The 17,838-nt window shown below is 29.4% G+C and overlaps 1 protein-coding gene across 3 annotated transcripts in view; it reads left to right on the top strand.

Annotated features, from left to right (window-relative positions):
• The window catches only part of LOC113378356 (2-oxoglutarate dehydrogenase-like, mitochondrial), a 42,744-nt gene extending 26,341 nt beyond the window's left edge, over positions 1–16,403 (top strand). Inside the window, exons 3-21 of one of the 3 annotated variants that reach the window (XM_026618893.1) lie at positions 940–1,086; positions 2,478–2,687; positions 5,719–5,821; positions 6,565–6,646; positions 6,766–6,942; positions 7,010–7,244; positions 7,354–7,533; positions 7,604–7,784; positions 7,909–8,127; positions 8,258–8,451; positions 10,100–10,196; positions 10,271–10,427; positions 10,506–10,618; positions 11,894–12,081; positions 12,252–12,538; positions 12,651–12,798; positions 12,914–13,068; positions 13,557–13,697; positions 16,125–16,403. In XM_026618893.1, coding sequence (XP_026474678.1) covers positions 940–1,086; positions 2,478–2,687; positions 5,719–5,821; positions 6,565–6,646; positions 6,766–6,942; positions 7,010–7,244; positions 7,354–7,533; positions 7,604–7,784; positions 7,909–8,127; positions 8,258–8,451; positions 10,100–10,196; positions 10,271–10,427; positions 10,506–10,618; positions 11,894–12,081; positions 12,252–12,538; positions 12,651–12,798; positions 12,914–13,068; positions 13,557–13,697; positions 16,125–16,224 — 3,114 coding nt within the window. In that variant the 3' untranslated portion in view covers positions 16,225–16,403. Of the gene's footprint in view, positions 1–939; positions 1,087–2,477; positions 2,688–4,187; positions 4,309–5,718; positions 5,822–6,564; positions 6,647–6,765; positions 6,943–7,009; positions 7,245–7,353; positions 7,534–7,603; positions 7,785–7,908; positions 8,128–8,257; positions 8,452–10,099; positions 10,197–10,270; positions 10,428–10,505; positions 10,619–11,893; positions 12,082–12,251; positions 12,539–12,650; positions 12,799–12,913; positions 13,069–13,556; positions 13,698–16,124 lie in introns of all 3 variants that reach the window. The other 2 variants (XM_026618892.1, XM_026618894.1) reach the window with 2 other exon arrangements.
• The last annotated feature ends 1,435 nt before the right edge of the window (positions 16,404–17,838 follow it).

Here is a 17,838-nt window from a genome sequence, read left to right as displayed (position 1 = left end):
GTGTTTTGATTCTCGCATTTTTGAGGCGGTTTTAATTTTATTTCAGGCGTATTATGTCAAAAATAATGATAAATGTGAAAAACGCTTTCAAGGGTAGGTGCTTTTGATGTTTTCATAAAATTTGAAAATCAAGAGTTATAAATAAAGAATATGTGAACTATTAGAAATGAATTAATGAATAATAGTCAATAGAAGGGAATTATTGAATAATAATATTTCAGCCGAATGCGCCGAATTTTAAATAAATAGTATTTAACTATTACTTAATTGTTTCACAAACTTACTGGATTATTATTATAACTTTTTAAACCCCCACGCCATACATTTGCTTTAAGCATCTCTTATTAACCCTTTCCCTGAGGGAACAAATAATTAAGCAGCGAAATGTACTACTAGTTATTTACTACAAGTATTGTTTACTATTTTATATATAATCTTTACTTTAAACGGCAAAACTACCGAGAAATTCGCAAATTTTTCAAAAAAGAAAGAGGTATATAAAATAACTTTGTAATAAAAAAAATTGACTATGGAATGAAAAAAATATGTCATGTAATTTTAACGACACTGGAATCTACGCGCTATGTCTTTTGGAAATTGCTTTAAACTTTCAAATGTTGCAGAAAATTAATAGTGATATTTTTGTTAATTTAATTCTTTTTGCGTTTTCAAGGATAGGTTTCATTTTATATATATATATATATATATATATATATATATCACTTTATATTAATTTAAAAATATCCGCATTGTATGCAAATTATTTCATCATAATAATTATTAAAAATTGTTTTTTTAAATATTTAAAATTTAAAGTATAATGTCTAAATAAAATAAAAATTAAAGCATAAAAGTTTGATTTAATTGAATTTATAAATAAAACGGAAAAAAAAATTTACCGTTTGTTGTAAATAATTATCTTTTTAATTAATTTTTCAGTGCTCAGGAATGGTGGCCAGCGTTGGAGCACCAGCTCGGAAATACAATGTACCAGCTTCCCAGGAGAGTTTTTTGAGTGGAACGAGCGGAAGTTATGTTGAGGATATGTACAACGCCTGGTTACAAGATCCCAAAAGTGTTCATGTGGTTAGTTTACCAGTGAAATAAAGTATTTGGTAACTGCCCAAATGGAATCTATAAACGTTCGAACAATATATTTAACAGAAAATTGAAAGTGATTAAAGGCAGTTTTTGACTGATTTTTTTATGCAATTTAGCAGATGTAGAACAAAGAAATAATAGTTGGCCAGGATTACATAACTTTGAAAATAATTATTCGTTTTTTATGCTTATTTTCACATATAAAGATTTTATTATTTAATTAGTTTTTTTAAATGTTATTAGATACAGATACAGAGACTCAATTAAGAGCAATTAGAAAATAAATAGAAACTTTGTATTATATTATATAATGTAAATTATATAAGTGCTGTGTGTACGGGTGTCGTCCCTAGACGACATCCACATGATGTGCTGTGTGTACGGGGTGTCGTCTCTGGACGTCATGTTATTTCTGCCTTTGCTTCATGATTTATCCCTATGAGTTAAACAGTTGGGAATTCTAGTCTTTATTATTATAATTTCTAGTTCATTAGAAGCGTAATTATCTAAGTTTTAACACATTTTTATTTATAATGATAGTTTTAAAATATTTTAAAATATATCGTTGTACTTGTCCGTTCAATAGTTTCTGTTCCGTACAGCAGCGTCACGCCGCAGATAGCACTACCGTAGCGAAAGGGTTAGAAACCGACTAATTATAGTTGTGGACAGTTAGCTAGCTAAATATTATACAGTATCAAAATCAGCATGTACAGAAGTATTATAGAAACTAAATTATTCAAAATTTGACGGGGACATTGTGTAATTTGCAATTTAACAAGAATGTTAAATTGACGACAAAGATTTCTGCAGGCGTATAAACTTAGCAATAATTATTATTACATCTTTTTTGTGGTTTTGAAAGATCGAATTTACTCATACCAATAATGTAATGAGACAATACTTGAAATTTATATGCTTTTATAAAGTTTCTTATCTATGATATAGATAAGCAAATAATCACAATAATGTAAATATGTATAGTTGTTATGTTAATTATTAAATGCGTTTTGTTACTTTTTAAATAATCCTGAGATGTACAATGATAGCCGCAATACTTATTTTAATTAAATTGAGGTGTGTTCTGATAAGAAGCGCGACTTATGGACTGCGGATTAAGAGTGATGTTATTATACAACATTTTGCGCAGTATATTTTTATTATAGAAAATTACAGATCTTGGTTTTAGCTCGATATTTTCATTTCAAGTTGCTTTTTATTCAATTTTAGATTATTTATTACTCATCTGAATACAGAAAACATAATTTGTAGAAAATCTAGTTTATTTGTATATATAATGTAATAAATAGTAATAGAAGTCAGATCCATGGTATATATATACAAATTTATTTATTATGTATACTGTGCATTTTCAGTCATGGGACTCCTACTTCCGCAACTCTTCAGCCTCTGGTGGAAGTGGTTACGTGGCTCCTCCATCTTTAGCCCCTTTGCCGAAGAATCATTATCCTGCGTCCAGCATGGTGCCCGCCCTAGCTGGTGCTGGACATTCTCTAGGAGGCATTGTCGACGAAAAACTGATCGACGATCATCTTGCTGTTCAAGCTATTATTAGAAGCTATCAGGTATGATCTTAAATTAACGATTCTAAATGATTTTTTAAATTTTATTTATAAAAACCTAAATCTTATGCGAAATTTGTATAATGATTATTGTTATTTGGGTAACTTAATTTATTTATTAATGATACAATAATCACAAGAATTTATTTGTTGTATATGCTTTATTTAACATCAAATATTTATTTGACATATGGTTTGCGCGGATCGAGAATAATAAAAAATGATATTAATTTTTCTATTAATATTTTAATCTTATTTTGTATTTTTTGTAATGTCATTTCTACTGTTTTTGTTTAGAATGCGTTTTGGCAAATTTAGCATGGTGTTTATTACCGATAGTTTAAATTATTATTTTAATTAAAACTATATATACACACACACACACACACATATATATATATATATATATATATATATATATATATATATATATAACGAGATTACATTTTTATCAGAATTCAAGCTGTGTTTTAAATATGATTTTTTGTTTGAGATTGTTGCGTTGCATGAATCTCAGCGCTTGAACCTTAGCATGTATTAAAATTCAAATTATCTAAATTTTATCTGCTTATAACTGTTCGTTGAATGAGATTTGAGAGTAGTACACTTTTTGCAACAGAAAGACCCTTTAGAACAAGGCTTTTACGTGAACTACCTCTAGAACAAGGCCCCTTTCATTTTTATTTGAATGTATTAAATTTGAACTTTACATGTATATAGAATAATATTATCGTATATATTTCACGCTATGTGCTTCCTTAGTCGGCCTATTGAATTTAATGTTGTTTCGTCATTTTTATTTTCATAAATGCGGTTATTATATATATATATATATATATATATATATATATATATATATATATATAATTTGAGACCAAAAGTTAAAGTTACGGATTGGTGACTGCGGTTACACTCTTGCGGAAGCTTCGAAACTTACAGCATATATGTAGATTAAAACACAGAATGAATTTTATTACACTGTTTTTTTTAATTTTTAATCCGCCAAAGTGCAGTTGGACTCACCTCCTCCAAAATTTCGAATATTTGTGCAAAATGCATGTACTTTTCAATATTTGTAACTTACTAAAACGATTGATTGTTTGTGCACGTTTTTCGTATGATTGTATTGTATAAAGTCAGAACGCAAAATATGAATTGCTTTTTGATTATTAATTAATGAATAATTTACTTAATCTTAATATCCCTATACACTATTTATTCAAAAACGTGTATTTAATGTTTTTACTTGTTTTGAATGTGAACTCATTACATTTATATCACTTAACGTATATATGTATATATATATATATATATATATATATATATATATTAATGATTTGCGTGGTGGTATATATTTACTAACGTACTCTACCTTTATATTAACTTAATTATCTATCTCATCGTTATTTTAAAACTTTCTGTTTTGTAAGCGACTAATATGATATTTCTACGATATATATTTAAATCCTACTAAACAACACAAAAATAACAAAATAAATTCAGGTCAGAGGACATTTAGTAGCTGAACTCGATCCACTGGGCATCATGTATGCCGATCTTCACGGAAAATACACCGGAACCAAAGCTTCGCAATCGGAAAACGTCGTTAGGCAATATCTGCTTGGTACGCGTTAAGTATTACTATTACAGACTGATTTGCAAAAGTAACGTCGACTCGATGATGTAAATTTGGATAATTCATTACTAAGAATCAGTTTGACGCACACCGGCGTTCAAGATGACGATAATATTATGGTTTGGTATAAGGATGCGGTGATTTTCGCTACTGATTGATTTACTGGCGCGTTTTCTGGAATCTTTGTTTTATTAAATTGATCAATGACTTCATTATTTATGACTTTCAGATGGTCAAAACATCATTGTTTTGGAATGTAAATAATATATTGAGACAATAAATATTGAAAGTGACTGAAACTTGTACCTTTTTTTCCTAATAGTTAATGCATTGAGTCTTTTTTTATTTACTTAAAGAATTTTGATTTTTTTTGCATTTCTTGCAATAATTATCTTCGCTTCATTCGCGTTCTTGTTTTTTCAGTAGAGACCACCGAAATTTATACAAACCATTTATTACCTAACATCATCGAAGATCGATCAATTTACTTGCAACCGATTCTAAAAGGATTTTAAAAGAGTGTTTTTAACAGTCCATTGTCCTGACTAACCAAAATAATTCTTCAACTTCTTCGGTAAATATTGGTTAAATGGCGTTGACATTTGATTTATTATGAATGGCATGAGGTTGTGGAATGTTTGTTAATTGGATAGTTTGGAAGCATATCGTGCTGCATTCAAAGCTTTTGTCTATTTCTAATACTGCTGTCATTTAGTATATATATATTTATATATATATATATATATATATATATATATATATATATATATATATATATGGATTAGATATGGTTTCTCACTTCATTTCAATTGTTTGTTAAAGTGATTTGGTTGTTTGCATGTTTTGCTGTATACGTTTATAATATTAAAATCAACCATAATAATTTTTGGTATAATTCAAACGTCACTTTTATATAGAACATATAAAAGTCTACGCTTTCTGATTTTTGCAGAATTTCTGAGAGTTTCAATTAAATTAAACAGGACGAAGGTTGATTTTTGCTACTGATATTTGATAATTTTATAGTTAATCAAAGTCAAATTGTGTATGAGTATATTTTTTTTATTATATATAAACAAATGAATATTAAAGTATAGCATTAATATGCTTATAATAAAATTATGCAACTAGTACAATCAATATAGTTAATAATTTTGTTGATAATCTAATAATTTTGTGCCAAAAATCTGCGTAATGTTGATTGCAACGTTTATGTTCAGTTCTAAATCTTGAATGTGCAACAATTTGCTAACATTGCAAGCAGTGTAGATTTGTTTTTCTTACTCGTTAGATGAATTTTTGTACATAATACCTTTTCTGATGCATTACGATTAACATGTTTTTTTGATGTGTATACATGTACAATAGTTTGAGTGCTTTGGTGATATTTTAACATAGATCCGTGGACATCATATCGCAAAATTGGATCCATTGGGGATTTCAAGTGCAGATCTTGATGATAGAACGCCTCAAGAATTGTTATATAGTCATTACAATTTTGGTAAGTATTCGGAAAATGTTTTCATGTAACATTTTATTATTTAAAATGTAGCAATTTATGAGGAATTTGAGACTGAATCTAAATATCTTACTGTCGTAATTCATTTTGAATTTATGTCGTAGGCGATATTCGGAGATTAAATGCTGCAAGTATTATTTTGCTTTAATTATGTTTGGGATTTGCCAGTTTTCACACAATTGTTTTTATTATGCATTGATTTTGTGCCAAACTGCTTGAATTAACGTTTTTTTGTTACTCAAATAATTTTACCGTACTATTGTGGTAAGTAGTTTATTTTGGTGTCAGTAAATAATATGGATTGAGATTTGGACATGTGATAAGGCATTGGGTAATAAACTCATAGTCTTGTTTTAATTATTGGTTTTATTGATTTATTGCAATATGTATGTATGTATATATATATATATATATATATATATATAGAAATAAATAAATTTGTGGTTTCAGTTCGATCAAAATTTACAAGAAAATGTTTTACCTAATGTTACGTTGTGTCTAATTAATCATGCAAAAACAATCGCTAAGCGCTTGATTTTTTCGTTACGATTTTTCACGTAGTATTTTAGTTTGGTTTTGGATTTATTTTTTTTACTTACCCTTGATATGTTGCATTAGCTCATTTTAAAATCCTTTTCAGATCAATTTGTAGATGTTCAATCAATACAATAAATTATTTACCCATATTGTATTTACACATTTGCTAATGCTAATTAATTTCACAGAGGACGTTGATATGGATAGAGTATTTAAATTACCATCCACCACTTTTATTGGCAGAGAAAAAGAAAAGGCTCTCCCTCTTAGGTATGTATCAAATACTTGCTTTAATTTTTTTTTATTTATTCCATAGAAGCTACCGAAGTTCAATATATCAAGCATTTATTGTAAATATATGTCTAAATATATTCCAAACTAATTTTCAGGGAAATCTTAAATCGTCTAGAGAACGCATATTGTAGACACATTGGGGCAGAGTTCATGTTTATCAATTCATTGGAACAATGTAATTGGATAAGACAAAAATTGGAACAACCTGACGTGTTGAAATTCACACCCGAACAAAAGAGACTAATATTGGCTCGTTTGACTAGAGCTACCGGGTAAATTAAATTGCAATGAGCTTTTTTTTTATTGAATGATGTGTGTTTGTCATTTAAAAATTTACAGATTTGAAGCTTTCTTAGCCAAGAAATGGTCATCAGAGAAGAGATTTGGTCTTGAAGGTTGCGAAATTTTGATACCGGCCATGAAACAAGTGATTGATGTGTCTACGAGATTGGGAGTCGAGTCTATTGTTATGGGTATGCCTCACAGAGGTCGTTTAAACGTTCTAGCTAATGTCTGTCGCAAGCCTCTTCACCAAATTTTCACACAATTTGCTGGATTGGAAGCTGAAGATGATGTAAGATTTTTTGTTAGATTATTGGCGAATAAATCTATTTTTCAATGTATGAATTAAATTTATTCTACCTTATTAATTTTACAAGTGACTAAATTCAATATTTTTATAGGGTTCTGGTGATGTCAAATACCATTTGGGAACATACATCGAACGTTTGAATCGTGTAACGAATAAAAATATTAGGTTGGCTGTAGTAGCAAACCCATCTCACTTGGAGGCTGTAGATCCAGTTGTCCAAGGAAAGACCAGGGCCGAACAATTCTATAGAGGTGACAGTGAAGGAAAGAAGGTGGGATTTGCTAAAATAATTTTCATGTGTTACTTATCTCTAACTTAAATTTAAATGGCTGCTTTATTAGGTGATGTCTATTTTGCTTCATGGTGATGCTGCTTTCTGTGGTCAAGGTGTAGTGTTTGAAACTATGCACTTATCAGATCTACCAGCTTACACTACACATGGAACCATTCACATTGTAGCAAATAATCAAGTTGGTTTCACAACAGATCCGAGGTACTCGCGTTCGTCACCTTACTGTACAGGTGAAGTGTTAATTGATTTTTACTTTTTTATCTAAATATGTCAAAACTTCAATTTTTAATAAACGGAATATAGTTCGATTTGTAGAGGTTTGTGAATTGAACTTGTATTTTTATTATTTTTTAGACGTGGCTCGGGTTGTAAACGCACCGATCTTCCATGTGAATGGCGATGACCCTGAGAGTGTAATGCATGTATGCAATATTGCAGCTGAGTGGCGTGCCACTTTCCACAAGGACGTCGTTATTGATATTGTATGCTACAGGAGGAATGGACACAACGAAATTGACGAACCTATGTTTACCCAGCCCCTGATGTACACGAAAATTCGACAGACTAAACCATGTAAGATTTTTCTGTAAATAATGAAAAGTGCAGTTTATTGTTTTGCCTTTAAAGCAGTTGTTCTTTTTTATACTGTCATTCACGAATGTTTATACCAACAAATGAATTCGTTTTTTTTTAAATTATTTAGGTTTGGATAAATATGCAGAAAAACTAGTAGCTGAAGGCACAGTTACTGCAGAAGAAGTAAAAGATGTTGCCGCTAAATATGATAACATTTGCGAGGAAGAATATAATAATGCTAAAAAAGAAACCCATATAAAATATAAGGATTGGCTAGATTCTCCATGGTCTGGTTTCTTTGAAGGCAAAGATCCACTTAAGGCAAGTATTAAAGGGGGACGCATAAAAAAAGGTCATAATTTAAACGTATTTTTAAACGTGATGGAAATATTTTATTGTTTTTAAACTTTAACACAACTTTATTTAACCCTTTTAGAGTACAAAAAAATATTTTTTTTTAATTTTTTTTTCAAAATGGCGGCTCGGGATAATTTTTGTGGACTGCCTCCGGCGCGAGGTCCAAAACTGCTCCATTTCTCACTCATCAACCATCGATCTGAAATTTTTTTTTTTTAATGTTTTCTTTTGAGAACATATTAATGGAAAGGATAAGCCTATAAAATTTAAAAAAAGTATAAAATTCAATGAAAAACAAGCCTTTGAAAAAAAAAATCTGATTTCGGGGCTATTTTTTTGACATTTTGGATCCCAGAAAATACTTTATCAACGCGAAAGATCTAAAGACTTAGGTTTATCCTTCCGATAGTAATATAGAGAAAGGCCTCACCAAATTTCAGACAAATCGATACATAACTTTTTGAGCTACAACACGAGCAGTTTTTGAAAACACAGTTTCGAGATAATCGCGTTTAAAGATTTAGTAAAGGAAAATGACCAGTTATAGTTACTTACCGATTAATCTGCATTTCCAGGTCCATTAAATAGTCTTTTCATATCTTCACAAAGCTGATTTTCTGTAAGTTGTTGTTGTTTGCGAGCTGTATGAGCATCTTTTATTTGTGAAAGGCTCCTACGATCCTGTCAAGTTATTCGCGCCTCATCAGTATTATCAGCATATGCTTTAGCATAAGTACCAACAGTCAAATTCAGAAGGTTCATTATTCTTAATATTGAACTCAAACCTTTATTAAATATCCTAGCTGCAATATACGGTGAAATTTCAACTACCCTTTGTCCACAAAGTGGGTGTTTTGGTGATAGTCGCCACACTGTCGCGTTGAAATTTTCATTTGCGTTTTGCGTATTATCACCAAGGCATCGTTCAAGTAAATCATCTTTGGACAAGTCTTCATAAATTGGTGAAAGATGCTGTTTCATTTCTTTACCAAGTAATGGAGTTAAATCTACGTCTAGAGGATCTTGACCACTGGCATTTTCATTATGACTTGTACTGGCGTCAATTTTTTCACCTGCTTTATCAGTAAACTGATTGCCCTGATAACGTCTTTTTTAGTGTTATTTTGTGCAATATTACCTTACCTTTTAGATAATTCGGCATTTTTACGTATTAAAATAAACTGAACACTACGAATTTTCCAGCTAACTAACTATATTTCTCGACTAACTTTTGTTCGTATACCAATATTACACATGTGATAAGGTACATAGTAGTAGGACAAAAGAAGTATTTCTAGTTATTATAATGGAAGAGACCCTTTCACTTGAAATTTAACAATACGCTTGATGGCTTGACAATGCGCACTCCGGCATTAGCCCCGTTATGTTAGCTATAACTTTGTTAATATAAGAGATTTTTTTTTGTCGACTCGTCAATATATGCCAACATACTATACTGGCAGATTATCGAAGAAAAAAAAAATCAATTTTTTGAAAATGTTATATGGACTTCCCTCCTTAAGTCAAATGAAACTGTTTGATAACTTTAGCTATTACCGCTTGATAAACTTTCAGTATTAATAAATATGTTAAAACTTGTTAAATGTTTTAGGTTGCTCCCACTGGTGTTATTGAAGATACTTTGGTACATATTGGAAAACGTTTCTCTTCTCCACCACCAAATGCTGCTGAGTTCGTTATACACAAAGGTATTTGTTATCACAAATTGTCACTATTAATATATTTTTTTATTTTGTAATTATTATTATTGTTTATTTAATAGGTATTGCCAGAATATTGAAAGCTCGTATGGAAATGGTTAATGCAAGGCAAGCTGACTGGGCTTTGGGTGAAGCAATGGCCTTTGGTTCTTTATTGAAGGAAGGTATTCATGTGCGTCTCAGTGGCCAGGATGTAGAAAGAGGCACATTTTCGCACAGGTTAAAATATATTCTTTGCATATTATAAAATACGATGTTATTTAAAAATTGTAACAATTATGATGTTATATTTTATAGACATCATGTTCTTCATCATCAAACCGTTGATAAGGCAACTTACCGCCCATTGTCTCACTTGTACCCTGATCAAGCTCCATACTCGGTTTGCAACAGTTCACTTTCTGAATTTGGTATGTATATCTATATATATATATATATATATATATATATATATATATATATATATATATATGAGTAAGTTCTTCAAGGGCATACATCAAATAAAAGGGAAAGATTTAGAAGTTAATCTTTAATTTTTCCAAACGTTTTGACATAGGATTTTATGTCATCATCAGTGGATATAAATAAGGTTTTAAATCAGTAACTAGCGTATGGCACATAATTTTGCACTATCATATATACATTAACTTGTTTTTTTGTTTTTGTTGAACAGAGCATAGCAAAATATTTGTTGAATATAATATATTTTGCACGGAAAAAATAGTTTATGCGTACATTCCCGAGGCAGAAATGTCAACATGTTGACGACATGTTTCGAAACCTTCTGAACATTTTGCCATACCTAAGAAAAAATGGATGTATGTGTGTGTGTATGTGTGTGTGTGCGGATATTCGTCGACGATTTCAGGAACACGAGTCAACCGATTTGAATAATTTAAAAAACATATGATTCGTATTGATAAGGAGACCAAAGTTTTTAGCGAAGGCAGGTCTAGCCGTTCCGAAGATATGGGGCAAAAAGTTCCAAAAACGGTAACACAAGAGAACGGAGCGTCCAATTTTAATAATTCAAAAAAACATTTTACTTGTATTAACAAGATGAAGACTGATCAAATTTTCATGAAGGCAGGTCTAGCGGTTTTGGAGATCTAGTAAAAAAAAGTAAAAAAGAATGCCATTTGCCGGTCAAAAATGATCATTAGACATATGCACATCAAATTATCAGATACTTTATAGAGATTTTAACAATAAGTATAAATTTTGTTTACATTTTTCACATGTCTATATCACATGTGTAAATTCCTTACCAATGTTTATCCGTTAGACGGCGACGCGGTGCTTACGCGCTTCTATATTTTGTCTCTATGCAGTTAAAGCAGTACGATTGCTTTGAAAAAAAGTTTTGATAGTTGGTTTGATATATGTTATGTGGTGTTTTGATGTTTTATGGTTTTTACAGTATAATTAATGCTGATATTTTTATAAGCTTATTTTGTGTTACTGAATGGGATATAGCTTAACAATCAATCGCATAATATATGTGCGTTATTATCCATCTTGATTAGAATCACATTTTGTTTAGATTTTTATTTATATGTATATAAATAAAACGCGTGATTGGGAACCGCTAGTATTTTTTTGTAGTGCTTATTGATTATTTTATTTTATTTTTATTTTACAATTTATCGATTCAAGGAATTCATCGATTATAATTTTTTTTTTAGGTGTGCTAGGTTTTGAAGTAGGATATTCAATGACAAATCCCAATGCATTGGTTATGTGGGAAGCTCAATTCGGTGACTTCAATAACACTGCACAATGCATTATAGATCAGTTTATCTGTTCTGGACAGACTAAGTGGGTACGTCAATCTGGATTAGTTATGCTTCAACCCCATGGTATGGAGGGAATGGTGAGTTCAATATAGACAAGATTATATTTAATAATATGTACTATTATTTTATTATATTATTTTATTTTATATTATTTTATATATCAAAAAATTTAGTACTTTGAAACTATCAAAGGAATATTTCTGAATTTTTGTTTTATTTACTATTTCTCATTGTAAATTTTTCTAAGGGACCTGAACATTCTTCTGGACGTTTGGAAAGATTTCTTCAGCTCTCTTCAGATGATCCCGATTATTTCCCTCCAGAATGCGAAGAATTTGCTGTTCGACAATTGCATGATATCAACTGGATTGTAGCCAACTGCACAACACCTGCTAATTATTTTCATATTTTACGTAGACAAATTGCTTTACCTTTCCGTAAGCCATTGATCATTATGACTCCAAAATCGTTGTTGAGACATCCAGAAGCTAAGAGTTCTTTTGATCAAATGACAGAGAACACTGAATTTATCAGGTAGAATAATAAATGATTTGAATTTTAAAAATTGAAATTTTCTAAATCTATATATTTTTAGTTAGTTACCAGTTAAAGAATTTAGTTTGCATTTTAATACATCATTTTTTAGAATGATTCCAGAAGAAGGACCAGCAGCATCAGATCCCAGCTCTGTCAAGAAGTTAATTTTCTGCTCTGGTAAAATCTACTACGACTTGACCAATGCGCGCCGTGAAAAGAAATTGGATAATTCTATTGCAATTGCTAGAGTAGAGCAAGTAAGAAAATTATTAACAAGGATTATTAAATGATCATAGAAATGTCATAAGTATACTGTTGGCATGTTTTCTGAAAAGTAAGCACATTACATGAGTATTTTATATTTTATTATAGATTTCTCCTTTCCCATATGATTTGATAAAGAAAGAATGTGCGAAATATCCTAATGCAAATCTTGTATGGGCTCAAGAAGAGCAAAAGAACATGGGTGCCTGGACATATGTACAACCCAGATTTAGCACGTGTCTAAATGGTGGTAGACCAATCAGGTTAGTAAGTGTTTTTGGTTTATTTAATAATCGTTTTGGCACTATACACACACCATGCATTTGTTTGAATTTTATACACTGAGTATTGAATATATGAATCAGAGTAATCAAAATTCGTAATTAAGAATAAAACATTTGAATCCTATTTCTATTCTCATTGTTAATGACTACTGAGTATTGCCATATTTCGCATATGTTATTGTTTGAAAGATAGCAAACTTGCGCACAGCAGCACAACCAGCCTTAGCTATTTGTTAAATTACGTATAAAATAATGATGATATTTGTAAACCCAATCAATCAAATTTATGCGAGCTGCATTGCCATTGAATTTTCAATAATGGAACTGAAACACACTTTAGCATACTTTCAAATTAGTAATTTGAATTAGTGGGGTTGATATATTTTTTGCGTTATGTTAGTGTCATTGTTAATCATTTCTAAGCAGGTTACTACTTGTCTTCTCATGATAAATACGTAATATTACAGTCATTCGAGCGACAACGTAAATATAAAAAGCAATGAAAAGTCAGGAGGCTGGTTGGGCGGTCTGTTTGGTTCGAAAAACGCTGTAAAGGACGAAAAAGCCAAAACGTTAGATTCAGGCGCGGAAAGAACGCGAATTATTAGGTGAGGGCCGGTCGTGTATTATTGAATGTTTTTTCTGCTTTATTCATAGTACAAATGTTATTTCATGGCAACAAAAAATTATGGGATCAGCAGTAATTAATATTGGTTATACATAATGTTCTTGCTCACATGTTCAAGTTAGCAAATGTGTTACTAATGATTGTAAATAATATCTATATAAACAATTCTATCTATCTATCTAAATCTACATAATCAAATAAAATATTCATATTTATTGTATATGCCTTGTGCTTTTAAAATTATTTAATGTATATTGTATATTATTTTTGGTTGATTCCACTTGTTCAGCTCATTAATCTGAACTTTAAACTGAATTTAAATGAATGACGAAACAAAAACAATTAGGGTGTATGATTTAAGATGAAACACTGAAAAAAAATCTCTATAGATTGTGTCATATCTAGTTTTATGGTTTATATTCGAAGAACTGGATCATACAAGTGTCCAACAAAGAGTGTCAATTTTGTTGGATTCACTCTCAAGCCATATTTGATTACATTTAGTATTGATTTTCAAGAATTTACACTATTTTTATAATTGTAATCAGTGGAGTACAGATGAGTACAAATTCACTTTTTCTCATTTGCTGCTATGATATATATCTTTCATTTTTTTTTTTCAAGACAATACTTGGTCTTGCGCTTGCTTATGCTTAGAGCACCATGATTTCTTTAATTGAAGCAAATATTTTATTGGATGTATGATTCATACAGTTGTACAAAATGTAGTACAATCTGGTTAAAAAAGTTTATGTTGTGTTTTAAAAAATATGGTATGTGCATAGTTTCAAATTGTCCAGGATTTTTGATTTATTTTTATGTTGTAATCGTGTAATTAAATACTGGCTTGTTACTCCTATATAAATTAAATTACAATCAAGGCAATTAATTTGATAGATAACATTTCTAGGTTTTGGTCGGGGTCCTGATTTATAAAATAGTTTTTTCCAAGAAAATAGTTCTATAATGTATGGTAAATATATAATACAGGTAACCCCCGCATACCACGTTAGTTACGTTTCATAAAAGAAGCGTGTTATGTGTGTGTTATCGTGTTATACGGGGCAGACATCTAGTACAGAAAGAGGGGTTACATTTCAAGAATTTAAAAAAACATGCTACTACATATCATGATTTTATAATACATATTGTTATATTAATTTTTTTTAAGAAGTGATATACATTACATCAATTATATGATATTTTTCGTCACAATTAAATGGTAAGTGCTATCCTTTTTTTGCAAGATATCCTTATACTCCGAGCAGCTTTCTGTACTACCTCCAGATCCGTGCAGTTTTTTTTTCAAAAACAATTATATTTGCGATTACTTACTTTTAGCGAAAAGATATTTATATATTTACCACATACAAAGTTATCTTTTTTAAAATTTTGTTTATTTTATTCAAAGGATCTTTGTTTAAGACTAATTGGCTAATTGTTTGGCTAAGTCTAGAATTTTTTTTCTATAGAACGTACGCGCTCGAATAATAGTATCAAATTAGTTACTTTTTGCATTAGTTTCATCACATTTATTGAGCTATTGTGATTTTACTAATTTTAGATTAAATAAAGTTTGTTTTTCATAGATTTTACTACATTTTTGATTTTATTAGGGTTTTGCTCAATTCTCAAACCGTGTTAGAGCGAAACCGTGCTTTAAAAGTATTGTGTTATAAGGGGGATGGTATCAATTCATAAACCGTGTTAGAGCAGGGATTACCTGTATATTATGTAATTATTTAATTTTAGTACAATTGTGAAATATTGTGTTGAATACAAGTTTAATGTTGATATTGCATAGTGTAATGCATTACTATATCCTCATACCATGGATTATTATTTTTTTATTTTTAACAGCAAGATTAGCAAAGTACTTTTTAATCTTATTTGTTATCTTTTTTAAATATTATTTTTAGTTTCCACTGAATAAATTCTAGGAAAATATATGTTTTATTGATGTTACGCCCGATTATTAGATTTTGTTAATACATATTGTCAACATCAAATTTTGAATTATACAATAGACCTATGTATGTATGTATATGTGTGTGTGTGTATATATATATATATATATATATATATATATATATAATATTATTATATGATTCTTCGATTATGCAATATGTATTATTTTGCTGTCTAGTAAAGCTAAGAAAGGCACCCATTGGATTGTTGGTCTTGCTTGAATTTGAATAATGTGAGAGACATGAAACTATTTTGTAGAGATCTTTTCATATTTTAATCTTTTTATATTATCTTTTGAAGTCATTTCATTTGTTACTGTGGGATTGCTTTGTGAGTAATGTGCAACATAATATATTAGTCAATCTTATGTTGTATATGTATTCATATTGTCATAGCATCTTTTTCTCTGCATAGTCTTATATTAATTATTTCTTCGCAGCTACGTCGGCCGTGCAGTTTCTGCTTCAACTGCCACAGGATCCAAGGCACAGCATCTCAAAGAACTTTCTCAGTATTTGAATGAAGCGATGAGCTTGTAACCCTAAAAAGGAATTAAAGAATAATAAATTAGAAAATCACTGCTATCAGATGCGAACAACCACGCTATTGGTTTTGTTGGGTCTGATAAGTAAAGAAATTTATAGCGAGCAATTTATAAATATTTATTTGTTATTTATAACGTAAGTGCATATTATTTTTTTTTGTTTAAACACAAATTATTTTTATTGCAAGTAACTTTTTTTTTGCATATTTATGTATTTATTTCAGTTAGCATTTTAAATATGTGTTATTTTTTTATCTCATGTAGAGCATTATTTATTTTCATTTGCTTATTTACATATTTTTATAATACACATACATTTTTGAAGTATGTAGTAAAACTGAAAAAATTATAAAATTTCTAGTCGTTTTATTTTCAAAATGTTGATCCGGAATCTACATACATATAAAACACACACACACACACACACACACACATATATATATATATATATATATATATATATATATATATATATATACTCGTATAATATGCTTGTGTGTTGTGTATTATTATATTGAACAATATTTGTCCTTTTTTGTTCTAGCACAATGTTGTTTGGTCTTTGCGTAGTTTCTAATGATAATTTCGTTTCTTATTACTTACATTTATTACATCATATTGAAAAAATGGACAATTGTTCATACGAAGTTATCTTTAGAGGTTACGCAAAAATAAAAATAGTGTGTGTTCAGAATAGATTAGTGAATCTATATTTTCTTTTACTATATTTTAGAGATGCTTGGAGAGATTGCAAACAATGTAGTTTATTAAAAAGTAAAAAATCAATCTTTTATTAAAAAAACAAAACAAAAAAGAGCAAAAATTAAGAAAAGTGAAAAAAATAAACTAAGTACTCACATCTATCTAAACATACATATATGATTTGCAGAAAATAACATTTTCAAGTCATATATGACTTGATTTTGCTCATTACCATATAATTTTGAGATTGGCCTCATGTGATGAGACGAGGCTTATTTATAATGAATGTAAATGCACAAACATGTGAATAATATTAATAGGATTAGTATGCACGAAAAAATTAATAACAATAAAAAAGAAAGTTTTGGATTTTAGATTGAGAATTAAAAATTAATATATTAGATGTAATGATTAAAGTGCAAATGTTTAGCTATATTTTAATTGTTAACAGTGGAATGTTTATTTTGTATTGAAATCTGTTATTGCTAATGTGATAAACATTTTTTCTGTGTTATGCACATCAATTTTTGGTATTACTGTGTTTTAACTGTAAATTATAATATTGCAAAAATACATTAGTATATTTTTTCATGAAGTTACTAAAAATAATTTTATCATTTTCAAAATTATTGTGCGCATGTATTTAAGGGTAAAATGAAATTTTTGAGTTCGATTGCGTCACATGTATATAAGTATTATTGATGCGCCCCCTAGAGGGGTTCAGTGCAGGTGAACGATGTTATTTATTTAATATAAGTTGCAATGAATGACGTTAAAGGACTTGTGGAAAGAAACTACTACTTATAATTAGTGAATATTATTTATTAGGACGAAGTAGTTTTTATTGTCTCCCTAATTTATCTTTGCGAGTTTAGTTAATTCAAAATATATGATTTTAGAATTATTT

This window comes from Ctenocephalides felis, unplaced genomic scaffold (assembly GCF_003426905.1).
Source record: "Ctenocephalides felis isolate EL2017-DRISC unplaced genomic scaffold, ASM342690v1 CF-g0.4_SCAFFOLD_01886, whole genome shotgun sequence".
In the NCBI taxonomy this organism is placed as follows: Eukaryota; Metazoa; Arthropoda; class Insecta; order Siphonaptera; family Pulicidae; genus Ctenocephalides; species Ctenocephalides felis.
The sequence above is the reverse complement of the archived record's forward strand: the minus strand, read 5'-3'. Positions and strand labels throughout refer to the sequence as shown.